The following is a 27,281-nucleotide window of genomic DNA, read 5'->3' as shown; positions in this document are numbered from 1 at the left end:
CCCCCCATGCTCAAATTGATAGCCTCTTTTTCTTTGGTTATTACTATTGCATACATACATACATATACATAACATGTATGATGCCCATATATGTGTGTATATGGACCAATATCTATATTTTTATCTACATCTATCCCACCAAGTCCATTGTTGTTCTTTGTGCTTCCAAGGTTTCGGGTCAGACTGCTTTGTGTTGAATAGTCATGGGGCTTATCTCTTGGAGATGCTACCTCTTCTTCCCCTAGAAGTCATTAGTTTCCTGTAGTTCTGCTTTACGCTCTTTCTTAAAAGAACACACTTGAAGGGCTCTAGAAATGGTTCATGGGTTAAGAACACTGACTGATCTTCCAGAGTAGCTGGGTTCAATTCCCAGCAACCACATGGTAGCTCATTTCCATCCGTGACTTCAGTTCCAGGGGACCTGACAACTTTTTCTGGCCTCTGATGGCACCAGACATGCAAGTGGTGCACAAAAATTTGTAAATGAAGGCATAATTCACATACAAAAACAAAATCAAAACTTACTCTTGAATTCCAAATGTTTCTCCAGTCTCATGAAATGGAATCATGCCCCATGATCTCTTCATGAGTGCACCACCAGCCCCTTCCTTGAACGTTGTCCATTTGCCATCCTCCACAGTTCATCATTTCTAACACATTGACCTATCCCCTTCAAGGCTACCCATCTTCACCAGAAACTTCCTTTCCTCTTGTACTCATACATTTCAAGAGTTTCACAATGTATTGTAGAGAAAATTAGGTATGTGCATATACCTGGTCAAAGTTGAGAGTCCCAAAACTCAAAATTGGAAAACAACCAATACGCTAAAGAATCACAAATGCAGATCTCACTCTCTGCTTACAAAGCCTTTATTTTAGAGCTGTCAAGCTTTGGTTCAGAAGCACACATGGTTACAGACATCACAAATTAACCATGAAATATTCACAAGTGTGCCCCTAGATGTGTATGATAAAACATAAGTCAACATAATCCAGAAAGCCTGATCTCTCCCATCAAGAGGAGTACTGACACACAGAACCACTGGTCAGATCTCATATCCCTGTTTTCTTCAAAGCTGCCTTCTATGTCTTCAACCATCACCTAGCTGAGTTGCAATCCCCTGGCCCATTCTGTTGAGAATGCATCTTCACCAAATACCCTACTGTCGAGTCACACCAATATAGCCCTAATAGCTTCAGGTACAAGTGTAATGTTTCTTATTATGTTAGGTAAACACTCTTCCTTGACAAAGACCTCCAGTTATTTCTTTCCACAAAGTGGGTCTGGCTTTTGGTGTATCAAGGATGCTCCCTGGGGAAAAAAGGGGGGCCTCTCTTCCTGTCTAATTTGCTTTTGAAAAATATTCAATGTTTCTACTTTAATTCACTTAGTAATGAAAAGTAAATGAGACCAACAAGCATGTTTGATTTGTCATGGAAACAGAAACAGCTTTGCAAAAACAAACAAAATTAAATTAAAATAAATGATTCTCCTCTATGGTGAAATTGAAATTTTCCCCACCAAACTTCCTAACATCTATGAAACACAATTCAGACACCAGTGAGACAGAATGCCTTTTTACACAGCAAGCCTCATCTGTACCTACTCCTGACCTACAGATAGTCTATGTGGCAGGGCAGGGCCATGTCTACAGAAACCATACAAGCCTACATAGTTCACTGGTATAAGCAGAGAATGGCTAGGGATGCAGGTCATACTGCCCCAATGGGTGTTCCACCTACCGTTTTTGCAGATGGGGCAGCACTGGTCGGGTTCGTACACGGGGTCCACACATTCCGTCTGGGGACAGGCCGACACTGTGCATAGGACTTCACCATTGGCTTCACAGCGACACCGCTCACACGGAGACACCTGAGACACAAGCCCATGATCAGGATCACACCTCCCTCAGTCCTTACCCTAAAAAGTCATATCTTTATTTTTAGGTATGAAGATACCCAGATGTTTTAGGAATGGCATTTTCCAGTTCTTGGGCCCACTATATTTTCAGATGTGGACACAAGCTCCTGGTGTTGCCTAAGGAGTAAATACAGATATTCACTGGGGCAACTCAGCCTCTCACCTCCAGCCAAAGCAGCTCTCCCTGAAGGGACATCTTTAAAAACATCCCTTGAAGGAATATTTCTGTTGCTTCCAAAATCAAATTACTACTGATTTCTTGCTCAACAAATCCTTACTGTTCCATAGCTCTGTCAACTCTGCACTTAATCTAGCATGGATTGTTCCCAATATTTCTCAGAACAGGGGGCAGGGAGGAAGGAAAGCACTCACATGGTCCTCTGAGGTCAGGAGCACTTTGCCAGGAACTATATGACCTTGATGTCCCAGAGGTCTTATAGTCACATTAAGTGCCCTCCTGAAATGGTTGGCTCTGTCTACTGGAAAGGAACCTGAGACTTGGAGGCATTAGGCAACTGGCCTTTACTGGGTATCCTAAGGGATCAAGCTGAGATGCCACAGAGGGCTCTTGACTATAGGTCCATGCTAGCTCCTCCTCTCCGACTCCTCACAGGACCATTCCTTCATGTCATCAGTGGTAACATGTTCTCCTAGGAACCAAGGCTTTGAGAGGTATCAGGGTCTCTCTGTCTGTCTTTTTCTCTCTGTCTTTGTGACCCCTGCCTCCTCCCCGTGTGTGTGTGTGTGTGTGTGTGTGTGTGTCTGTCTGTCTGTCTGTCTCTGTCTATCTGTCCTTCTCTGTCTTTTTGTGTATATACATATTTCATAATAGCCCAGAATTAAATATTGGTCTAGTTTGCAAGTTAAAACCAAGTTTACAACAATATAAAAGCACAGTTTTAAAAAGTATTTTTGGCACAATATGGTGTGGGGGGATTTTGTAATGTGAGTTCATTGTTGTTTTCCTTAGTTTTTCCTGGTTAGAGCACTGCATCTCTGTCTCAAGAGCAGATATAGACACCAAGCAACATGAGGAAAATATTCTGAGTTTTTAAAACAAAGAACTTAATTTGCAAGAGAAGCAGTCAAGTACATGTCAGATCCCTTTAGCTGGAAGGACTTCTGGCAGAAGCCAAGAAGCGCAGATGGTGTGGCTTAGAGATGCAGAGCCATGATGCCCCAAGGGAGCAGAGTCCTACCCAGCTTAGGGCAGTAGAGCTAGCAATGGACAGGAAGGTCACATATCTGCATATGTCCTTAGGAAGCTGCTTTAGGAAAAAAGGGTGTTGCTCAACATGGGATGGATTTAAAGGAGACAAAATGGGCCCTATATCAATTCCCTAGGCAAAACATGAACTTGAAAATCAGACTGCATCAGTATGTAGGCAGGTGGCCTTTAGTGAGTCCATCCTTCCTCATGAGGCCTCGACCTGGTCTAGAAATGAAGTTCCTTATCTCCAGGCCAAGCTAAAACCTCCCCATGGGAGGGCTTCACTGGTAGACATACATGATGGTTTGCTATGCTTTATCCAAAATTTGATTGTGGGTTTTACTGTCACTAAATTTTAAGAAGTTTGATGCAGCTATATAGGGATTTGTTCACTTCTCAAACAGAATTAATACACCATCAGGGTTACCATGAGTGATGGGAGATGTCATTCTGTATCTGTTTCTCATACTGGTTAATAAATAAAGCACTGTTGGCCAATAGGAAAGTAGATAGGAGGGACTAGGAAGAAAGAGGAAAGAGGAAGGAGGAGCCAAGATGGAGAGTCTGGAGAAAGCAGTATGCCGGCCAGCTCCCAGTAAGAGAAATACATAGATCAGCAGAAATGGGTTAATACTTAAGACAGAGCTAGCTGATAAGAAACAAGTACCTGGCCAATAGCATTGTATCAAATACAGAGTCTCTGTGCTTTATTTGGGGCTGGCGCCGTGGCGGGACAAGAACGGGTGGTGGGCAGAAAAACCCTATTCCTTACACATGAGTGTCCCTCTCCAGACTCTCAGTTCTACCACCCATATCTCCTATCATCAGCTCCCACACTGGGGCTGCCTTCACTCCAATCCCAGGCTCACTCCACCCCGGCTCCTACAAAGAAAGGACGGTGAGAGGAAGTGTCAAGTTTCTGCTGGTTCCCTGAGGTGCCCTATGCTCTGTGGTACCACCTGGGAAAGAGTTCTTCAGCAGCTCACAGGCCCCTAGTTACTAAGATATCAGTCTTTCCTGTGTATTAATGAGGCCCAGGACCCAGCCTCACTTCATAAATGCCTGTACAGTGCTCACATTCCTAGCTTATGCAGGACAATACAGTCTGATACTTCCTCCGGAATCATACACCTTCCTGACCGCGCAGGTTCTATACTCCTCTGGGACCACTTGTCAGGCTCTTTGGCTACTCCTTGTGCTGATTCCTTGTCATCCATTAAGCTACAGCCAGTTAACCAGGCATGCCTAGGAATAATGCTTCCTCCTGACTGTGAAGTTCAGTGATGCTTATCATCCAAGTATTTTGGCTTTCACTTTTCTCCTGTTCACTTGTACAGATCTGTGTCCCTTTCAAATGTCACACTGAATCTATTTCTGCTGACTATAGACCCAGATGAGATGTGTCCATCAAAACATGGATAGAGCTGGGGTCTTTCCTCCAGTAAGCCACCTCTCAACTCTGTCCCTTGGCCTGTTATATGGTTCTGACAGCATATGAAATGTTGCTGAGTTTAAAAATAAAACAATACAAAGGATATACAAAATAAAACAAACAAACAAAACAAGAATAGCATTCATGGAACCTCAGGAGCCGAGCAAGGAAGTTGTAACAGGCTCAACTTCAGCATTAGCACATTCAAAGTATGATCCTGTGAGGCTGATGGGACATCAAAGGGATTCAGGCTGTATCTTCTTGCACCTCTGGCTTTGACTTGGACTGGCCATCTACCTTTGTAAAACTGACTCTGTTAAGCAGCCCCAGGACAGCAATATACCAGAAGTGATCCTAAAGTGTATCAATAACAATAGTAAGGCTCTGCTCAGCTGGGAATGAGGATGAAAACATTCTCTGTTCATGCCATGATTCCAGCTACAATTCAGAAATGTGAACTTCTTCTGCCACCTTTTGGGAGAGTGAGGATAAGATGGTGTTTGTGGTGGTGGTGGTGAGATGTGTGTGTGTGTGTGTGTGTGTGTGTGTGTGTGTGTTGATGAATAAGTAGAGTAGCTGGACCTGCCCCCTGCTGAAAGAGCTCTAATTTCACACTGCTGGTCTTTGTCCCTTGCCCACATGGCTTTTGTAGTTACTCTGCTTGCAAGCAGCAGCTCATTAGAGGAAATCTAAGACATAAACCCAAAGCAGAAATTTTCAGTCAAACAATTCTGATTACAGCATGGACAACAAAGTATAAATAAATACAGTAATTAGATGGTGATAAAAGTAGATCACTTATAACTGGGGGCTTCCTCACAGGACTTAGTAGATATATGTGTGCCTCTGTCACATGTACAGCAGCAGCAGCAATCTATGCAGTAAGTACTGAGGATGTATCTTTTGATCCAGTAAAAGTGGATGTGCTGGTTTAAAAACAAATGGCCCCCAAAGGGAGTGGCACTACTAGGAGGCGTGGCCTTGTTGGAGTGGGTGTGGTCTTGTTAGAGGAAATATGTCACTATGAGGGGTGGACTTTGAGGTCTTTTTCTGCTCAAGCTTCACTCATGGTGATACTGAGACCACTTGCAGTTGCTTGCAAGATTTAAGACTCTCAGCTACTTCCCCAGCACCATGTCTGCCTGCATGCTGCCATGTCTCATCATGATGAAAATGGTCTGAACTATAAACCACCTATTAAAGTTTTTCATTTATAACAGTTGCTGTAGTCATGGTGTCTCTTCACCGCAATAGAAACTAAGACAGTAGTTAATACATTAAATTAGTCTCAAGTATAAAATGAAGACCATAAAAATGAACACTGTTCCTTACACATGAACTAGGTATCCCCACATGACTTAATTACTTCCTTAAACACCCTACCTCTTCAAGAGTCCATCCATCACCACAAGGAGGATCAAGCCTCAAATATGTGCACCCCACAAGATGGCAAGTTATATACATTTTGTATTAATGAACTTGGGTGGAATTAGGTGTCTATCTGTATGAAGCTCTGCCTTGGTTTGTTTGTAAATTGTAATAACTAATACCATAAGAGGGGTCTACAGAAAACTCCTTAAATTTAAATGCTGATCTTGCCTATGTCTCTCACTTTTTTCTTCTTTTCTCTCTCTTTCTCTCTTTTTGATGGAGTCTCATTATGTAGTCCTGGCTGTCCTGAAACTCAATATGTAGGTCGAGCTGGCCTTGGATGCACAGAGACCCACCTATCTCTATCTCCTGAGTGCTGGGATCAAAGACATGCACTACCAGGCCCACCTGGAAAACAAGAAATCTTTCCAGATACTTCATCCTGCTCCTTCCTGTTTTCACCACAGCATTCTCTTACCACACCAGAATTGCCCCCTGCTTGGGAGTACTGCACTCCTTTCTCAAACCAATTCAAACGCTGTTCTATGGTGCAAGAAAGGGGCACTGGTGTGTAAGAGCTGTGTGTGTCAGCCACCCTATCATAATTAGTCCCCTTTATTATACTCCTTGTCACTAAGAACTGCGAGTGGGTACTGTGAAATTCCATTGTGGCAAAAGGCAGCACTTCTTGGTGCCCAGGGACCAGTTCTATGCTAAATGCAGACACTAACTCAACAGCAGACAAATGGGAGGGGTGAAAATCCCAGACAGATTCTGCAAATGATTGCAATGCTTTGGTTGATGGGATTAATTTAAGTTGAGAGAAGAAGTATGAGTCAACAGGCTTCAGCTTAGATCTTTCTCCACCAAAACTTCTCATCATAAAATGATGCTCCACGTCACCACTCATTTGATCATTTTACCCATTTCTCTTCCCAAACTCTTAAGTGTTCACTCTGCAATTACACAAAACAAGGTCATCATGAAAACAAAGAGATATACTAAAGCTCATTCCCCTTCTTTCTCAATCACTACTTCTCCGAAACTATTTTCGTCCTGGTATCCCCAGAATTTCACCAGGCACAGAGAACAGAGCCAAACCCAACCCCTCCCCAGTGTGATGACAGTAACCATGAGACCCTCAGCAGAAGCTGGGCAATGGGATGACTGGCCTTGGACTTTTAGCATCCCAAGCTATAAACTAAATAAACCGGCTTTCTTCAAGCATTCTCCAGCTGCAAGTGTTTTATAAAAGCTCCAGAAATCATATGTATTGACTGAATCAAGCAAAGGAATGACTGGGAAGAATACTTCCCCTCCCTTCCAAAACAAGTTTAAACGGCACAGGGCATTATGAAAGGGCATTATGAAAAGCGTGAACTGTAAACTTCAAAGCTGTGTTTCAGAGGGCTTGCCCAACCCTAAACAAAATGATCCAGGATTAGATACAACACCTGAGGACATTTGAACATTTCATATACAAGGAGATGCAGGTGACAGTGTGATATTCATTAAAGTGGTGATTAAAAATATTTTCTTATTGGGGGGCACATGCTTACATGGAGGTCAGGGGACAACTTAGAGGAGTCGGTTCTTCCACAAAGTGGGTCCTGAGAATTGAACTCAGGTAACCAGGTTCATGGGGCAAGCATCTTTACCCACTTTATCTCACTGGTTCCTCGGTTCTAAAATTGACATCTGAAACTGTGTAAAATGGTGCAGAGTATTAAACAGATAAATATGGAGTCTGTGATCAAGTCGGTTTCTAATTCTGAACACTGTCAGAACCCACAGCACCCATCACCCCTTTTTCAGTCTAACCCTCCACCCTTTTTGTCAATGTCTTCTTTAAAAGATATATTTTATACTGAGTAAGCAAAAATCCATACTTTGCTACTGACACAATTAATCTATTTTTCAAAATGGAAAATCTAAGGTGTGAACTATATTCTGCGAAGGGGGGGGGGAGTTAGATCCAAGTGGGACACCACAGTGCAAGGAAACCTGCACCAACAACCTGTGCAACTGTCCACCAACCACTGAAAGGCTTGTCACAAGACATTAAAGTGGGTATCTTTGAGAATCCTGTTACTCATGGACACATGCAAAGTTAACACAAAAGTCTGCCTGGGCAGGAAGAAGAGATAGAAGGGAGAAGGGATGGGGACCTAAGAAAATGTCAAGCGCTAATTGAGATTTGTGTATACTGAAAGTTTCAAAGACACAGTGTTCTCTTCTGGTGCAATGACTGGGTATAGAATAAGCTCAGATACAGCTAAGTACTGTAGAGAGGATTCCTGACTATAGAACAGAGGAGACCATATGAAAAAGAGGACAAGTTTAGACACAGATCTGTATACCAAGAACACTGCCCATGCTGGGCCAGATGAACATAATTATAATGGAAATACACAATAGTAGGCATGCCGAGAGGTAGGAGATACAGACACACTGGGGTACTAGCTCTGTGGTGATGGACATGCTCCACAGTAATACAAGATCCACCTGGGCCTACTAACCAACAACAATGCATTCAATTCCATTTACCTGCCCTGTTGAATTCACATACTTCATTACAAGGGTCAAAGAGAGTGCAGCCAACCTCACATTTGTTTTATTGTTTCTGTGCCTCCATGCCCATTACTACAAACTGAAAAACTCAATTGCTAGAGTGCTGGAGATTGAATCACAGGATGGCACTATTAGGAGGTGAGGAACTTCAGGAGGTAGGTCTAGTTTATGGCCTTGAGACCATTTGAGACACAAGAACCTCAGTTTCTTCCTCACTCTCATTTACTTCCTGGCCCTGAAATGAGCAGCTTTGCTTTCTGTCCCCTGCTCATGTGATTATGGGATGCCTTATGTCAGCATCATGGGCTGAAACCTCCAAAGTGTAAGCTGAAAGAACCCCCCCCCCACCTTCTCTTCAAGTACTAACCAGGCCCAACCTCGCTTAGCTTCTGAGATCAGATGAGTTTGGGTCAATTCAGGGTGGTATGGCTGTAGACAACCCCTTTCCTCTTTGTAAGTGAATTATTGCCTTCGGTATTCTGTTACAGTGACAAATATTAAATAATAGAATATCAGTGTTTATCTGTAGGAGATGAAATGAATGAAGACTCACAGGATTAATAAATGGTACTTGTTGCAGCTGCAACAAATCATAATGGACCTACATACAAGTACTAGTAACCAGAGTGTCCAAGAAATCCTATAAATCAATTTTGAATTACTTTTATAAATTGAAAGGGAAAACAACGAAAACCAAGGGCATGGCAAATGCAGCCTGAATGGTTAACTGATGTATGAAAGAATATATCATCTGATCAAACCAAATGAAATGTATTCTTGGGCACTACACTCACACGGTGAGACTGTAGAGTATAGCAAGTTTGAGCAAACAAGAATTTTTACCTTTTCTGACTTGCAAATGGGAATTAGGACTCTGGGTCATGTTGTACAGGAGCTAAAACTAGGGAGGGTTAGAAATGAAAGAAATTCTCCCAGATTTTGCTTCTGCCTCCATCCCATCTCTTGCAGTTGGAGGGGGGTGGGCGTCAAGGACACTCAGCAGCTAACTCTAAGGAACTCTCTGAACTTGTTCTCCCTGGATGCCAGCTTGCCTACAGGATGGGACCTCTTTTCATAATTTTGCAGGATCTACCACATAGATACACTCTGCAGTTGTTCAGACCCGGAAAGCATAGCCTTTCACCTGGGTATACATCCAAGCCCAGGATGCTGACCTTGTGGCACCATCTAAGTTGAGAACTAGAACCTTAGCCGTTGATAAAGTAGAAATGAGAAATAGATGCCTGTTGGTAAGAGATCCAGTAAGTCTTCTGTTACATCAATCATGAGGAATATGGGACACAGCAAAGAATATAGGAATAATCATACAGAAAACAAATATGTGAGTATCAGAAACTCTGTCAGGGACAAAGCAAGTCACAAAAGAACAGAAATGGCATTTCATGGCATGTGCATATAAACACCAACCTTGCATGCTCATGCAACAAAAGGCATGGTTCATAGGCATGTGCTTATGGGAGGGGGGATGATAAAGTCAACACAGGAGGCTCATTTCCCTATCTTCTTGTGGCAATGAAGGGAGAGGAAGGACCAAGAAAGGATGGGGAGGGAGGTTTATCTGTATCCTTTCATCTCTTTAATAAATGGGCATCAGAAACAAACACAGTAAAATACAGCACATGAGAGAAGCATGTGATACCTACACATCTACCCATGGCTTAGGCTATATTTTATATGTGATCTTCTAAAAAATACACTTACTTTATGTAAAAACATAAAAATACATTTACTGTATGCTAGGAAATAGCCCTGAATCCACTCATAACCCTCACCAGTAACCAGTTGGTAGTGGCTTTATTTCTCTTAGCTATATCACTTTCACGAGGGGCAAACACAGTGAAGAGAGTGCTATGGGCATTCCATGCTGCTCTGCTGGACCCTATCAGTGGGTCTGCCTGACCTTTACCATAGGGGACTGGATTAAGGATGCTCCACAAACAGGGCAGGTGGAGCACATCTGCCATGTCAGCACTCAGAAGGATTAACTGCAGGTTCCAAACCAGCCTGGGCTATATAATATAGCAAGACCCAGTCTCAAAACAAACATGAAAAGGAGCAAATAAATAATGCCTCTAGATCTCTATGGGTGGGGATGATACTGACACTTAGGTCCCAGCCTGTATAAGGCTCCTCTGGGCCCTGGCATCACCGTTCCAGATGGGTAACACAATTGAAAGAATCCTATGTACTTATGCCCCTGAAGCCAGAAGAAAACCCCTACACCAGCCTCCTGCAGATGTCCAAGGAAAAATTCAAATCTGAATGTTGTGGTGGGGAGGTCTGTGGCAACAAAGACAAAATGTTTTTCCAGCTTTCCCCAAGTAAGAACAAGTAAGGGTCAGGACAGAGAGTTGAGGAAGCCAGATGGTGGTGGTGGTGGTGGTTTTGTCCATGTTGTGATGGTGTAGTGATTTGGGAAGGTAAACTAAGGCTGGTTATACAGTACTTCTTGTTAAATGTCTGTGCTTTTGTGTGGCAAAGCCAGGAGGAAGGTCCAATCAGAGCATCACAGTGCCTGACACATGGATTTACAACAAATTATCTATGTTAGTGTAAGAGCAAGATTGACAGCCAGATATTGAGTCCAAGCTAGGTCTGCCCAGTTGATTATGCAAACTAGGACAGGTGACTTATGTTTCTGTGCCACATCTGAAAGATGGACTTAAACCATCACTCACAATATGCTTAGGCACTAATAAACATAAACTGCTAGAGAAGGCTAGCGTTGTCTTCTCTCAGTATTCATATGGGATTTCCCTTTAACTATAGAGACCCAAACCCACAAATATTCAAGTCCTTTCTATAAAATGCAGTCATATTTCTGTGACGCCTATGTATATCCTTCTGCAATTTAAACTGATCTCTAGGTGACTTATAATTCTTACTTTACCAAATTTTCTATGAGAAGTTGTCTGACTATATTATTTAGGGGACAATAACAAGAAATTCAGATGCAAATCTTAAGTGCTTTCTGTCCATACTAGCTTGAACTCACAATGCTAAGCACATTCATGGATTGCTGGGTAAACTCTGAAATGTTGCTCAGCCCAGATTTCTTCCCACCAGTTGGTACAGTCCTCTATTTTCACAGAGGGTCCCTAAACTTAGTTTTCCAAAGAGCAAAACCACTCAGAACCACTAATAACCACTAATGGGTGCCTATGCTTAACTTGTACTTCATACAGTTGGCTGGATTCTGCAACAAGGAACCGGGCAAGAAACCAGAGAGGTGCCAAGGATAGGGTGCCCTTCCCGACAACTTGATGCCATAGGAGTCTTTCCTCTCTGGAGTAAATAAAACTGACCTGTTATCATGGAGAAAATCACTTGGATCACTGAGTAATTATCCCCAGTAATGGGATTTCTGAGAACCTTGAAGACCAGAACATTCCAATAGAAGTTCAAGCAAAAATTGATAAGGACTACTATTTCCAACCATCTTCTAATTTAAGGAGCCACAAGCTAAAGTAAATGTCCCCAAACTAAAGCTAACGATCTTCCAGCTCCCACATGGGCATTTGGGCTGTTCTTTCAGTCCCTGATGAGCTCAGATTCCAAGCAAGTTGCTAGAGGTAAGAACTAAAAGCAAAGGGCTAACAGCTCCTCAAAAATCACTGCCACAGTTTTGTCACCAGGTGGCGAAAGTGTTCTATTTAGACACTTAATCTATCAAAACTGTCCAGCATGTCCAACTGTCAAAACTCTCTGAGCATAAGGCTTGAAAAATCACTAAGTACTCTTAATATCTCATTAACTCTGGTAAGCTAGAACTTCATTGTTCAGAGATGGGACACGATGCAGAGTGATACCTTTTGAGTTGCTTTTGACAGAGTGAAGAAAATACACTGGTGGTCTGATTAAATGTTCTACTCAGGTCTGGTCTATATTATGGAATCAGAACACACACACACACACACACACACACACACACACACACACACACACACACTTGGCTACAATGGCCCTAAACTACTCTACTGGATGTCTTACACCTGCAGGACACATCTGGAATGAACTCATAGTTCCCTTTTCATCAATTCTACCCTGCTTCTACATTCTCCTCCTGATACTGACTTGATAAACTATTCACCCACTATACCGCCAAATCTGGCCAGAAGCAACAGTCTGTATGAGTCATTGGGTGGTTCCCATGGTGCCGGAAAAGCTGGCAGGCACTCCCTGTGTTCTGTTGGACAGTGATCCAACAGGGCATAGGCAAACTCTGCTCCCTCTTGGTACTCTCCATGGAAGGCAGTATTTCCAAATTGGAAAGAAATAGATCTTCATTCTCAAAGCCAAGCAGCAGTGGACAGCCGCAGGGCATTCCCCTGGCTGCAAGTGCTCTTCAGAGAAGACATTTTTGTTATTCCTTGTCTTCCATGCTCTGTCAGGGAATGGATTTGCACAGAAAGGGACTTAATTAAGAACCATCCCCAGAAGCTGACAGTTTCTGAGAGTCTGGAAGAAAAAACAAATCTCCATGGACCATACTGTAAATTCACAGAGCAGCCTGAGAACAGAGGTAAAGTGACACAGCCTTGTTTTCAAGCACCAACCAGTAACTTTGTAAGATCCTCATGTGCCAAAGTCTTTCAAATCCTTGTTGGAACAATTCCCTCAGATTATTGCGGATCCTACAGGAGTCTGCTAGGACAGTTAATAGTAGAAAATGTCCATGGTGTTCACATGGCATGTTTATTTGTTAGCAAAGGGCTAAGTAATTTAGAGGAATACAAGAAAGCAAGACAGCTTGCTTTGCTGACAGTTAAGAAATGGTGCCTGCAGACTGATGGATACACAGTCAAAATGGATGAACCGATACAAAGTATGCCACTTCTGGCATGCCCTACGCACCGCTGGCAAGAGCTCGCCTCTTTGATTAGCCTTGCCCCCTCTCTGGCCATGGCAAAGAGCAGGTGGGGTGAGTTTTTTTCAAGAAACATCAAGGTATCACCGCATTCTCCTTCCAATATGGCCAGTAGCTGGGTTGTGCAATACCTAGGGAGGCTCCTGCCCATATCCTGAGCCTCTGAGACTCTAAGGTGTGGCAAGGACTTTAGCTATTCACCAGGACCAACACAGGAAGGGTTTGCTTTCCAGCATGCCAAGGGCCACAGGGCTGTACATATGCAGTCAGATTTAGAGTCTCCAGACACTTGCCTTGGAGTGATATTGAGATTCTTCCGAAATAACGAATAGTTACTCAGTCAGAGATCCCTAAATTAAGCCCTTTAGTAATGTGTATGTGATCAACTACTTTAGAGCCCAATTGCATGAAAGAAGCCTTCTCATAACTTTCACTAAAAGTTGAACCACGCTTTTCTTTATTAAAAAACCAACCAACCAAACAACAACACCCCCCCCCAAGACCCAAAGTCTTAAGTGCTTCTTGGGAGAAGGAAGCAGAGGGTCTACTATTCACTCAATAGTGTAAACGAGTAAAATAAAATATCATCCAAGGAGTAGGGTTTGAAAAGACCTGTGAATGGATCCCACTGTAGGAAACATAAATTAAATTCAGAGATCATTCAGGTAGGAAAATGAAGCAGTGAACTAGCTGGACAGAGGTGGGGTCTTTAGCCAAGTGAAGAAAACGTGAATGTGCTGAAACTGATATGCATATATCTTCACACATGTACACACACATACATGCATACACACATGAAACACATCCCCATGCTTCCTTTTAGCATGTTTAATGTGAGATGGCATCTAAGATGGCAAACAATGGTCATCTTAAACAGATAATGATGACAATGCCCAAACAGACATTCATTTGCCTTTAAACAGAGCTGCCAGGGCCATGGCCAAAGGGCTCACACCCACATCGCTAAGGTGTCTCTTCTGGAAACCATTGTGGACACCACCAGTCCAGCTGTCATGTCAAAGTCATGCGAGTGCATCAGCTATCAATTCCTGAGTGCTACAGCTCAGAGCCTGCTCACCATCTGCACGCCTAATCCCTTTTGCAGTTCTCTACCTCAGCCTTCTACCTCTGCCCCCAGCAAGTTCCCTTCTGTGCCATTCACACATATGTGAATAGAGTACCAGCAGTGTTCCCAGGTCACCCCACCCCTTTGTCTGAGGTCTTAACCTCGATGCAAAGGAGCCTACTGGGCTCACTTACTCACAGAGGGACTCGCTTTTGCAAGCAGACATATAGGAACCAATATTCCTGTGACCTAACCATTAAAGCATGTCTCGCCTCCTTCCCTACTATCCAGAGGCAAGATGATCTTATTTTCTTGGCTTCCTGGAGAACCTTGGAACCCAGAAGCTCGGCCAACATCAAGAAGCTGTCCAAGTAGAGACATGAGAGCACAGTTCATCCCTTAGGCCACCCACCTGCCTTCCTCCAGCCACAGGGACTGAGCAGCCCTTTAAGAAGGCTTTTGTTTTTCAACTCACCCTCACTACACTTCTGTGTGCCTGACATAGCTACATAGCTATGGAATTGCCCAGTCAGTGGCAGGTTCAGAGAACCCACTAAGAAGGGAGATCATTTTGAAGTACTCTGATCTTCATTCTGGAAAGGGTAATAAAAACCGCTCATGGTCAAGGGGGAGGCTAGTGGCGCCTGCCACAGGGCAGCTTTGGCAGCGGAGGAGCCTTTGAATGTGTCTACCTATTTCCTGATCTGGCCCTAAAGCTGAGACTGACCCCCTGTATTTCCTTCCTGAGAGTATTCAAAGATGGACTTAGAGGGTTTTGGTGTTTAAATTTCCCAATTCAAATTCCAGGGCAGGAAAATCTACCCAGGCATAGGCAGATCTGCTCACTCTGTCTCTTCCTCCCACCAGGGAGGCAGGCACTGTGCAGGACCCACTCATGCACCAAGGATGTGAGCTGTCTAGCTGTTCTGCACACACTCGGCTTCCATTCTAGATTCTGTCATCTGATGCCAAAAATGTTCTTCACGCCTCTGGTAGTCTGACAACCCATTAACTGAGACTGCAGGCAGAGGCCATTTTGCTCAGCTTATTATTACTTTCTGAATCAGAACATTGGTGTTGCTGCAGTAACAAAGTCTTGGAGCTGTCTCCTGATTTCTCCCACAGTCTACAGTCTAGGAAGAAATCACCAGACCTTAGCTTTTCTCCTCTCTGCTAGAACGTCTCATTCCTTTATTCTAGCCACATGTTTCTTCAGACTTATTTGCTGACTCACTAAATTAACTCTTCATTAGTGTCTAGTCTTATATTACCTACTTTTCCTGTTACGGACACAAAAAGATGAACAAAAGCAATGTAAAGACAGCTTATTTTGAGGTAGAGTATATAGTGTATCGTGGGGAAGTCAAGGTGCTGGGATGTGAGATGGATGATAACACCACATCCTCAGTCTGGAGTTTGGAAAGAGATGGTTGCAGTATCATGTTTGAGTTCTCCTGTTTTTCTTTTCATCAGTCTGGATCCATATCCCAGACTGGTACAGCCCACGGTCATTGTGGCCTTTTCCTCCTTCTGCAAGCCTCTCATTGACATGCCAGGAAGCATATTCCTTAGGGGATTCTAAACCTAATCAATTTAACAATGAAGATTAACCATTGCAAATCTGCTTCTGCTAAACCCACTTACTCCTGGACATGAATTCCTATTTTGGCATTACTTCATTAGTGCAGGTCACACATGATTTTTTTTTTAAGGATGACAAGTAGTTGGAATATGATTGTATCTCCTACCTGGATGGCTATTTTCAGCATTCATTTCTTAATTCATATTAAATGTACTCATTTCTCATTTCAGAATCTCAAGGAAGTTCAACAGCTTTGCTCTTTTCTGACTCTCACTTGTAAGTCCCAGTCTTCCCCTAGTTAGGATTTCATTTGGAGATCATTCACATTGCTTAGAATGCTCTCTGTGGTGGTTTCAGTAACCTAGGTGGAAGGTGTGTTTCCTCTATTTGTGCTTATTTAGGTTAGGCATCTTTGGTCACTTTTTAAGCAGTTAACTTGAGGAAAGCAGAAAAGCTTGTGTTTTATACACCTCTTGGGGAAGAATGATCTCACTTCCATACTTGTAAGAGGGCATGAGTTCAGAAACTAGAACTACACAAAGAAACATCAAGTTGCTTTCTCCTCCAGCAGTGATAAGGCCCTTTGAGGAGCAGATACTGGCTTTATGAGGCTAATATTGATCTGATTCCCTCCACGACTACCTAGACTCATGAGACTGCCCCAATGAGAGCTAAGAAGAGCCAGCAGAAGCTTCCAGAAATCTACCACGTCAAGGCAGACTTTGCTGTGTGGATTATAATTTCCACCTCTAGGGATCAATGCCTTTCACTTTCTTACCATCTCAGTTATGCTTTTCAAAAGATAATCCTTTGGTTGGCCTTTTATGTCCCCTTTAATTTATACATTAAAGGCTCAGTTCTGAAATGGCACTCCTGGGAGGTAGTGGAGCTTCAGATTGCTAAAGACAACAGATAGACCCAAGCCTCCAAGAGGATACCCTTGAAGGGGACTGTAGAACCTTAGCCAAGTCTCTCTTTTTGATCCTGGGTCTTGATGTGACTGAATTTACTCTACCAAGTACTCCCAATAGGAAGTACACAACCCATCACCACTGGCCAAAAACAATAGGGCCAACCGAGAATGGATTATAACTTCCAAAACTGTGAATTACAAAAACCTCTGAGTTTCCTTACTTTAGTAGAATGCTGAAAAACACCGGTATATTTTGCATGATATCCAGGATTTTATGCATTTTGTAAAATGTAGAATTTTGGCCATCTTCCTTATTGCTATGAAAGGAATGGTCTCCTTGTGGTTAATGCAGCATCATTCTGTCATAACTGGAAATGTACTCATGAAACATTTTGAATTTTTTGTCTTCATGCTTTCCTACTGTCCTAGGGATTGTGTGAGAGAGAATTAGAAGGCCACAGGCAGATGCCTGACATCATCCTTTCGGTAAGATCCGAAAGGCGGCCCATGTCCTGGCCGCACCCCAGTGCCTGACAGAAATAGAATGAGAAGAGAGATCCAGCTGGCAGGATCTCAGCCTGGGAACGCATGAGCAGCAAGGAGGACTTCCAGCTACATGGTCAGGAAAATACTGTGAAGGATGTTTACCAAGCAGACAGGCCTAGCTGGCAAGTCTATCCTTCAATAGCTTGTGGTGGCTACATTTGAACAGATTTTCTGTCCCTTAAGACCTCTGCCCTGAAGCTTCTGGTCATTTAAAAATAAGCCGTCAGCAAGAATTATGTTTATTACTACTAATACCAAGTAATAACAAGCAAGAGTGGCTTCCTCCTGTCCATTCAGTGCTCGGCACCAAGACCCTCTGGACATGTACTACAGTGGCCCTACTTGTCAACTAGAGGGACTCATTTGCTTCTCACAGTGTTTCCAAGATCTATCCTGATGTTGGGCATATGGTAATCAAAATATTTTGAGGAAATAAATGCAAGGGCTGATTTTATATTGGAATGTATCAAATATGGAGATTTCATCTAAATAAAAAATGCTTAAAACACAGCTCCACAAATCAGTCCTTGATGATTAGTGTGTCTTCAGGTGGAGGCCTCAGGAGCGCTACGCCACACAACAGCATAGCCACATAGTGGCATAGTCACACTCAAATCTTTCCAGCAGAACTCATCTGAGCATCCTCACAGGTGTTGAGAGTAGGATTTTCCTCATGTCTGCTCAGAGCTACAAAGATTTCAAACTGCTCTCAGTCACCTCATTCCTTCTGATGGTAAGAGATGTTTAGTGTATTGTCTGCCAGAAGACAAGATAACCCTGAAAATGTCCCAGGACATAGGATGCAGCAGACAGGCTCACACCAGAATGTACTCATTCTATGAACTCTGTGACCATAAATGAAGAGAGTAGGACCTAATAGCCAGGGATCCGAGGACCCTGGAACTCCTTCTGAAGACAACTGAATAAAATGAAGTGAAACTTCAGGACCAGAGCCTATAAAACAACAGCCACTAAGCAGAGAGGGGGCCAGATGAGGGAGCAAAAGGCTTCTAAGGACAGTGTGCTCACCTGTCCCTCCACAGCTGCTTTGTAAGAGCCATCCTATTTCCACAGGAATTGAACAGTTGTGCATTGACATGAACCTTTCACTTGTTCGATACTGGCTCTAGATAAACCAATGCCATAGACATAACCATTGGAAATCTCCAGCTGTATTTGATTGGGCCCCAGATATGGCCTTCTCCAAGGTCCTACCTACATCTTGAGACCTAATGTTTTGTAACTGAATCATTGCCCTTTGTTCTTATGGAATGCCTAGGATTAAATGTTTTTATATCATTACAACTCAGTAGTTCCCAATTTTAAATATATAGACATTTATGTTATTTTGAGTCCAAAATGTCACAAATTCACATAAAGAAATGTTTAGGTAATTGGTCCCAATTATTTGCTAGTCATAAATATCATCCAGGTGCCCAAGTTTGTGTAAGTGTTCCCTTTGTATAGGTAGGTGGATCTAAATGCATTCTCATTGCCATACACAAAATTCTACTTGCTCAGTGAGAGTAGATAGTAATAGCATTGTTTTGGCTAGGCAATATCAGCCAGAAGAATATAAACACCATTAGACTGAAAATATGATTGATTTTGTTTTACTGGCATGTATCCAAAATTGCAAAAGACTTTTTTGTCCCAATTTTCATGTGAAAATATTCTTCTCATTGATGAAATTCTAGAAATGAGAATTTTGTGATGCAGTTAATAGCAAGCCATACAGTCAATCTTTCAGAGAGAGAGAGGGAGAGGGAGAGGAATAGAAAGATGGGGAGAAAACACATTTGCTTTTACTTTTTAACCCCCATCTAATTTGTCTGCAGACACCTCACAGTTCTTTCTTTTTCAATAGTTCTTAAGCACTGACAGGTGGTCCATCAAAGCAGTTTCCACTAATAATTCATATTTTTCCCTAAGACATAGTAATTGCCATTTGAGCTTCTGATTGCTGTGATAACAGCACTAACACTTTGAATTGATACTATCCAACTAGAAGCAAAGAAACATGTAAGGTTAGCTATCCGATACAGTCTTACTTCAGAGAACCACATGAGTTCCACCCTGAACAAGGCTACAAGACTCCCATTTAGGCCTTGGTGAAAACCCCAGAACCAGATTTCCCACAATGAGAACAATTTTGTATAGGTCAAAATAAAATTATTTCTTGTTTATGAATTACAAATTCAGTCAGCTTCTTCAACCAATAGAAATCATCATGGGGGGCAAGTTTAAAACTTAACAGAGTGACAGAGTCACCTTCTAGCTATTGGTGACTTGAGCGTGCAGCCACAGAAGCAACATAAAAACTCCAAAAGTGGGACTCACACAATGGAACTGATACTGGGTCAAACTGATGTTAGTTGGCCTGAAGTTATTATTTTCCACTATGACTTCTTTATAAACATTTCCTTACTTCATGTAAATATCTCCCTCTTTACTCCACTTGTCTTGTTTGTCTCTTAATCTCATTGCCACAAGGTCAACTCTGGTCACTGACACTCAAGACTGAACTGTATTCTAATTTATAGTTAAGTCCCAACCTTCATACTTAATAATCTGACTGTATTTGGATACCTAGCCTTTGAGAGAGGAAACTGAGTTAAAATGCAGTCACTGGAATAACTCCAACTATACTGGTACCCTGGCAAGAAATTTTGGGCTTAAGGTTTAGTTTTCCACATGTTTGTCAATCATGTGGAAAGCCACAGATTCAATCCCCACAATAACAATCATATCTACTAAGGAAGAAAAGAAAACAAGAAACTTTGAACATAAACATCTAGAAGAAAAAAAGCAAATAAAGACAGAGAAGACTGACCTTTACAAGCTAAGGAAACAGCCTAGATGGAATCGACCCTGTATATGCCTTGATCTCAAATTTCTAGCCTCTAAGACCATAAAGTAATACATTTCTATGTCTTAGCACCTTTCCATTTTTTTTTTGTTTTGTTTTTTAATTTGGTACTTGTTATGACAATCCCAACCGACTAATATTCCTAGGAAGCACAAAGCAGACAGAACTTGTTCTAATCTTGGATGTCTGTTGCTGCCATAAGCTGAAGAAGACACTTGATATATAACTCAAGAGGCAATGGAAAGCATTCTACTACTAACCCCCACCCTATTCAGGAATCAAATGGGATTAAAGCCACCTGGAAATGCGTGGCCATCATCCTTGTCACCAATATCATCTTTGTGATATTTTGCTGACTAATAAAGTCTTCTACAGATATGCAGCCATAAATATCAGGGGTTTTGATAAGGGTTAAAGTATCCAGAAAGGAGAGAAAAGGGAGTAGAGGGGGTGGGTAACATGTACCCAAGGACAGGGAAGCACAGAAACCAACCAAGAAGGTGCTAGTTGCTTACTGGAACTAAATGCCCCACACACTACAGGCACCTGCTGGCAGCTGGCAGCCCCAGAGCTTCATCTGCTGCTCACTTCAAGTATTCACCAAGCAGGGCTAGCAATTTCCTCTGTCAGGAAGCAGAGACCAGCCTGTGGCTGAGCTCCATATCTCCTCAGGCAAGAAAGTCCTTCTCCTCATAACTACCTCAAGCTCACAGTTCTGAAGATCCCTCTCCTATGTCACACAATAGACTGAGGGACAGATAACATCTCTCTTTGAATACTCAAAGCAAGTATGAGGAGGCCATTTGCAAAGTAAATATCCATCACTGCCACCCACAATCTCCACAGACTTGAACCGCCTGCACTCTTCCTTTCTGATCCTTTGAAGACCCCCTACCCGACCCAAGTGTTGGGTCCTTGTGTAGTGTGGGAAAACAATAGTCACTGGCACAGATGACTTCTATTAGCCATACCAAATAAGACAAATAACTAGAAATTTACTTGATAACAAAATTAAGGAACAAGGATGGCTCACAGAATAAAATCTTTATACAAACTCCATAAGAGAAAACACATAAAGTTATGACACTTGGCAATATCCAAACATGTGACATCCTAGCATGTGTAAAGAATGCCTGGGAGTTAAGAATGAAAAGTCAGGCTGGACATGCCTCAGTCAGTTTGCTGCGCAAGTATGAGGACCAGAGTTTGTATTACCAGCACCTACATAAAAGCCGGGTACTGTGGCATATCCCAGTACCCCTCATGCGTTGGACAGACTGGAGTCAAGAGGGTCTCTAGACATGGCCAATCAGTCTATATAAATCAATAAGCTTCAGGGTCAGTGAGAGACCCTTTCTCAAAAACAATCTGGAAACTGAGGAAGACACTACATATTGACCTCTGGTTCTGTGCATGTATATATTCACACATGAGAGAGAGAGAATGCACGCATGCGCGCGCGCACACACACACACACACACACACACACACACACACACACACACAGGAGGAGGGAGGGGGCATACAGAGAGATGGAGAAAGCATGAAGAGTTATTTGAATAAGGAAGACATGAATACCTTAATGTTTCCTGTTTCTTTTGTCACTATCACCCCCTCTCCCAGAATTTGAAAACACATTCTCTCTATCTAATGCCAGGTATTGCAGGCAGAAATCAAACAAGAGGTTGCCCTTCTCCAAAGGAAAAGACAGCTCCCTTGCTTCTAGTTTTTGGCAATGAATTATGACAACAGAAGTTTGGGTTCTTCTGTATTTGTGATTTCAGGTGCAGGGATGGCTCCTCTGGGAAGTGTCTCAGTTCTATTTTTGTGGTAAAATAATTCCTCAGCTAACCTCACAAAGCTTGTCTAAAGTGCCATGGAGCTCTATAAACAGAACAAGCAACAAATGTTATTAATTTAAAAACAACTGTTTGTCTTTGACTTTATAAGACCCTGATTATCTTATGTACCCAAACCACTTAAGAGAATTGTGCTAGGAACCCAACACATCTGGGGAGCTGTCTGGCAGACTCCCCAGTGCACAGGAGGGTATTTTGAGGATAGTGTTCTTGATTCCACAACATATCTTCTGAGTTTGGGTCCTATGGCATTTTCATTAAAGTTCCCTAAAGGGCTGAAGCTAAAGAATATGGTACATTCGAAGATACATCCTGACCATGAGCCTTGAAGATAGTAGATCGCTAATCTCACTGAGAACAAAAATAAAATCCAAAGAGGACACATGCATTACTTGTTTTAGTCATGCACTTGAACAGTAGCCAAGTCCAAATGGAAACCCATGTTTCCTGACTGAATCACAACGCTGGTTACACAGTTTACACACTATCTGTAGATCAGTTCTTCCTGGCTTTGCACACCACTATTCTCCACAAGCTGCAATCCACCCCATTCACCAACGTGCCTTTCACAGGAATCCACAAATTTCCAGGGGATTACAATTACAAAAGGCTTCCTTCCTGTCTTCCAACCTCTGCTTTAGGATTTGCAACTTCAGGATGCCCTCCGCTGGCGGGGATGGGGGGGAGGGGGGATTGCCTTTGGCTTGTTAATTAAGTCAAGGGCCAGGGTCAGACAATAGGTGAAACCCAGGTTGGGTTGTTTGCAAATGCAGACAGAAGTACATTTCAAGGTTCCTAACCCAGAAGCAGGCACCACGCCCAGGACATGCTTGCTGGGCAGAACCTCAAAGCAAACCTAAGTTCCAGTGGGCTTGGGCTGGAGTTCAAGTGGAGTCTGAGGGGCTTAAAGCATAAACTATAGGTAGAATTGCTTAGTTTGGTACAAAAATATGCGTGTTGTTAGCTTCCCTATCTTCAGCTCATTATTTAGACATTCTCTGTCTCAGTTTCTTCTTCAAAAAACAGAGATAGGTTACCTATCTCCCAGCAGGATGTACAATCCCACTAAATAACTGCACTTGAGAGCCCTAGCCTGGGACCCAATAGAGAGCATCAAGAGAAGTAGAATTCCCTGTATTCCTCTCCGATTAGAACACTTTAAACCAGAAACTGGGCTTCTCAATGTTGCTTTCCATCATGTTTTGACAACTAGTAAGCAAAAAAGAAAAAAAATGTTTTCTTATGATATTTAAGACATTTACTTGTTGGACTGACCACCTGATCTGGGAGAATGGCTTATGTATATGGATGGTCTTTCTTAATTAGCCAGTTGCTAAAGACTATGTCCCAAGTGGCAGGGTAAATTACACTGTGTTTGAAAACAGGTTGAGCACTTCACTTCTAAATTAGGAGCAATGAATTCGTGTTGACAGTATAGCCAATAACTTGCAGCTGTTCCCCTGGTATCAGGGCTCCAGCCTAATAAAACCCCTTTACAGCAAATACCAGATCAATCAATAAGGACTGGCCACACTAGTCTTACAAGGACCACCCCAGCACTGAAAAGAGGGCGTCTTAAATGGGTGCCCAAACCACCGCTCCCCACCTCAGAGAACCAGAGAGAGCCTTCCTTTCAAAGTGTGTGTGTGTCGGAGGAGGGGGGAGGAGAGCGGGGAGGGTGTCACAGAACCAAAGCCATTCTGTCCCTTCCTGGAAAGTGCCAAGTGGCCTGCAGGTGCTTGATTCTTACCACGAACTCCTCCAAAGTCTGGTAGGTCTTGCCCCGGAACTCGCAGTAGTTCTTCCTCTCCTTGCATTGCGGACAGCACTGGCTAGTGTCGACGTGGACGCAGCGTGGGTGAAGCCGCGGGCACTCTGGCTGCGCGCAAAGGGGTCCCTCTTCCGTACACAGACACGGGCAGGCTGAGGGACCTGGGGCGAACTTCTCCCCGATCGCATACACGAAGCCACTCTCGTCCACGCAGCCTTTGCCCCGGTAGTCTGGGTAAGCGTATTCCTCAGGCAGCTCTGGTGTGGGCACGAGTTCTAGGCTGATCGCTTCCTGGGCGGCGGCCGGGGGCTCCCCCTGCGGGGTGTCCCCCCGAGGCCGGACTTGCCAGTCCGCGGCCTTGACACTCCCACCCTGGGCAGTCCAGGCCTGCTTCTGTTTGCTCCACGCCTCCCGACTTGCGAGCGCGCGACTGCCCTTACTCTTCCAGTCCCGGGCACTGCTGCCTTCGTCCCTCGCAGCGCGCCCGAGCTCGCTCACCCTCCCGGGGCTGTCCCGAGACGCGTGCTCGCGTTTCTCCTGGCCGGGTTGCTCAGGAGCTTGGGCCAGCTTCTCCAGCGGGATGCTCGGACTGCACAAAGCCACCATCAGGCAGCAGGTGACCAAGAGGGAACTAGAGAGCGCGCCAACTGCCATCGCAGAGGAGCTAGGCATCCCCTACCACGTCCCGGCGGGCGGGCGGGCGGGGAGCGCGGAGAATGAGCGAGTCGCATTCACAGCCCGGGGACGCGCCGCTGCCAGCCGGGAGTCGCCGTCCCTGCGGAGAAAACAGCAGCACAACTGAGCTCCGCGGACCGCGCGCACCTCGGCCCCGCCGTGGCCCCCACCCGGCCCGGCGCCGCCCGGGCTCCCGCATAGCTCTAGATTAACGAGCAGGACGCCGGGGGCGGGGGCAGCTTGCCCAGCGTCTGTACACAACCGGCTTCTGAGACATCACACATGTGCAGGAATATATAGCAAGCAAAGTCCAAGGAAAACACGGGCGCGGGGTCTCCTGCAGTGGAGATTAGTGCTGAAGATGGTCACCAGCAGGTTGCGGAGCCCAGAAAATGCTGCAAGTCCGGCCGGTGCGGGCTGCGAGGCTTGCACTCAAAGCTCAAATTCCAGCACCTGGGTTGGTCCTCCCTAAATCTTGGCCGCATTTCCTGCAGGTTACTAAATGGAGAATTCCGCAGTGGAGTTGGGGACCGACAAATGGGCGCACAGATTAAAGAGAAACCCGTCCTCTCTTGCCCAAGGGGTTTGTGCTTGGAAAGGGAGCTGGGGCGGGGCAAGGGGGAGCTGGGGAAAAGAAAACAAACTAACAGCCCACTGCTATTCCGAAGACCCCCCACAAGGCCTTTGTAACTTCTGAGATACCTCTGGTCTTGGGAGCACACGACTCCTCGTTCTCTAACCTGAACACTAAGTGGCCTCTGCCTGATCCACCAGGTCCGGGTTTCCTAAGGCTTTGATCCTTTGCTGCTACTCCCCACCCCTGTACCCGGGTTTTCACTAGGCGATTTGAAGGGTGATGTGAGTGCTGTCGCCCGCAACAGCGCTGTCTTGAAATAGCTTTTCACCCGGAGGGGTCTTGGTGATGGAGAAGTGATGCATGCCCAGGGAGTATTGACCTGGAAGGTGCCAGGTGCAGGGGCATAGGAGTAGGGCCAAGACTATTTTACCGAAGGGTGTCTTCCAGCCTTTGTGGGTCTCAAAGTTTCTGTCGCCCAAAGGAGCCTAGAGCCCCAGACACCGCTGGGCATAGACACACCAGTCTCTATTTGCCTCGTCCAAGCACCCACCCTCTCGGTGCGCACCAGTGCGTCTGCCCCCCTCCGCCTCAGCCTTCTCTATTAGGACTCTAATCATGCTGACCCCTGGCTCACAGCCAACCCCAGTGGACCTCAGCCCAGGGCGAATCCCCCATATTTAAAACTTGGAAGGTAGGAAGGGGTCCTCCCCAGCGACTGGGTCATAGAATAGTTTCCGGAGGCGTCCCCGTGTCCGCGGCGTGGACCTCCAACATGCACCCTCACCCCTGGCAGACTGGCACCTACATACATGAGCTCAGGACGCGGGAGGGACGCCGGGCTCTAGCGGGCGCGGCCCCGAGGTTCCAGAGCCCATCCTGGGACTGGCCGGACACCAGCGCAGGTGAACCGCAGAGAGCACAGTCCGACCTGCTCGCTCTGCCCGGCGCGTGCACCGGGCTAAGGCATCGGACCCAGCCGGTTCATCCCGTAGCCGGTGGCCGGTAGCCTTGGCCCCGAGTCCTGTCAGTGGCAGCGCCGCCTTCCGCCGCTCATCCCCGGTCTCGGCCCTGAGTCTCCAGCACGAAGAGCTCCCTAGAGGGCTGCTGAAGCCCAGCCTAGCTCTTCCCGCTAGGCAGGCAAGGAATTTCTCCAAACTGAGCCATGGAGGGGAGGGAACGGGGGGGGGGGGGAGCCTCTGCGCCCAGGAAGAGAGAAGCAGCTCCGAGCGCGTCCCAAGGGCCAATGGGATGCAGGCTGGCTGGGAGCCCGCGCTCCCGCCGCCGCCTGCCTCCTGTCGCAGCTGCTTGGCTCCGGGCTCGCACCCCACTCCCTCCTCCGCTGCCCACGCTTGCGAGGCGTCGCCACCGCGGCCTGCGTTGCCCTTAGTGGGTGGGAAGCCCCAGCCGCACGCGCTGCCGTCGCCGCCACCGTCGCTCAGCCCACCTGTCAGCAGCTCTCGGGCTTCCTTTTCAGTCATATCACTCACTCCCCTCTGGACCTTTCATCTTGGCTTTTCTTCCTTCTGTTTATTCTTTTCTTTAAAACCCTTTCTCCTAATTGGCCCCCTCTGGCTTTGCTCTCTGTGGATAGATTGCTTTTGCTGCTGTTGGAAACGTAAACGAAACTGTTGAGTTTGGAATTTCGAGGATGCCTTAACAAAGACTGTTGTTGGGAGGTTTATTCCACTTTAACATTCAGAAACCTAGAGGTACAGAGGAGGAAGAGTAAGAAACTCTGGCTCTCTAGCACTGAGGCTGCGCTGTAGTTGCTGCTGTTGACTTGTCCCAGTGCTGGAGTGGTAAGCAAGTCTTTTAGGTCCACTCTGATCCCGAACCCAGAATCTGCAGCTTTGCTTGGACAAAAGAATAAAGGCCAGTGGTGTCTGTTCAAATTTATCTCTCAAGTGGGATGTTTAAAGAAATAATTTCCTAGGCAATTATTACACTCTATGCCAAGGTTGATCAGATAGTGACACATAACTTCACAGGGTCAGGCCTTTGGCTGGGAGTGAGGACTCCCTTAGGATTAA

At 44.8% G+C, this 27,281-nt stretch overlaps 1 protein-coding gene across 2 annotated transcripts in view; it reads right to left on the bottom strand.

Moving 5' to 3' along the window:
• Vwc2 (von Willebrand factor C domain containing 2) overlaps positions 1-26,212 on the bottom strand; it is a 128,906-nt gene extending 102,694 nt beyond the window's left edge. Inside the window, exons 1-3 of one of the 2 annotated variants that reach the window (XM_051200697.1) lie at positions 26,061-26,212; positions 23,979-24,774; positions 1,744-1,873 (exon numbers count right to left, since the gene is read on the bottom strand). In XM_051200697.1, the coding sequence (XP_051056654.1) occupies positions 1,744-1,873; positions 23,979-24,671 (823 nt within the window). In that variant the 5' untranslated portion in view covers positions 24,672-24,774; positions 26,061-26,212. Of the gene's footprint in view, positions 1-1,743; positions 1,874-23,978; positions 25,239-26,060 lie in introns of those variants that run through there. The other variant, XM_051200698.1, reaches the window with a different exon arrangement.
• Between the last annotated feature and the right edge of the window lie 1,069 nt (positions 26,213-27,281).

This window comes from Phodopus roborovskii, unplaced genomic scaffold, assembly GCF_943737965.1.
Source record: "Phodopus roborovskii unplaced genomic scaffold, PHOROB, whole genome shotgun sequence".
Classification (NCBI taxonomy): Eukaryota; Metazoa; Chordata; class Mammalia; order Rodentia; family Cricetidae; genus Phodopus; species Phodopus roborovskii.
The sequence above is the reverse complement of the archived record's forward strand: the minus strand, read 5'-3'. Positions and strand labels throughout refer to the sequence as shown.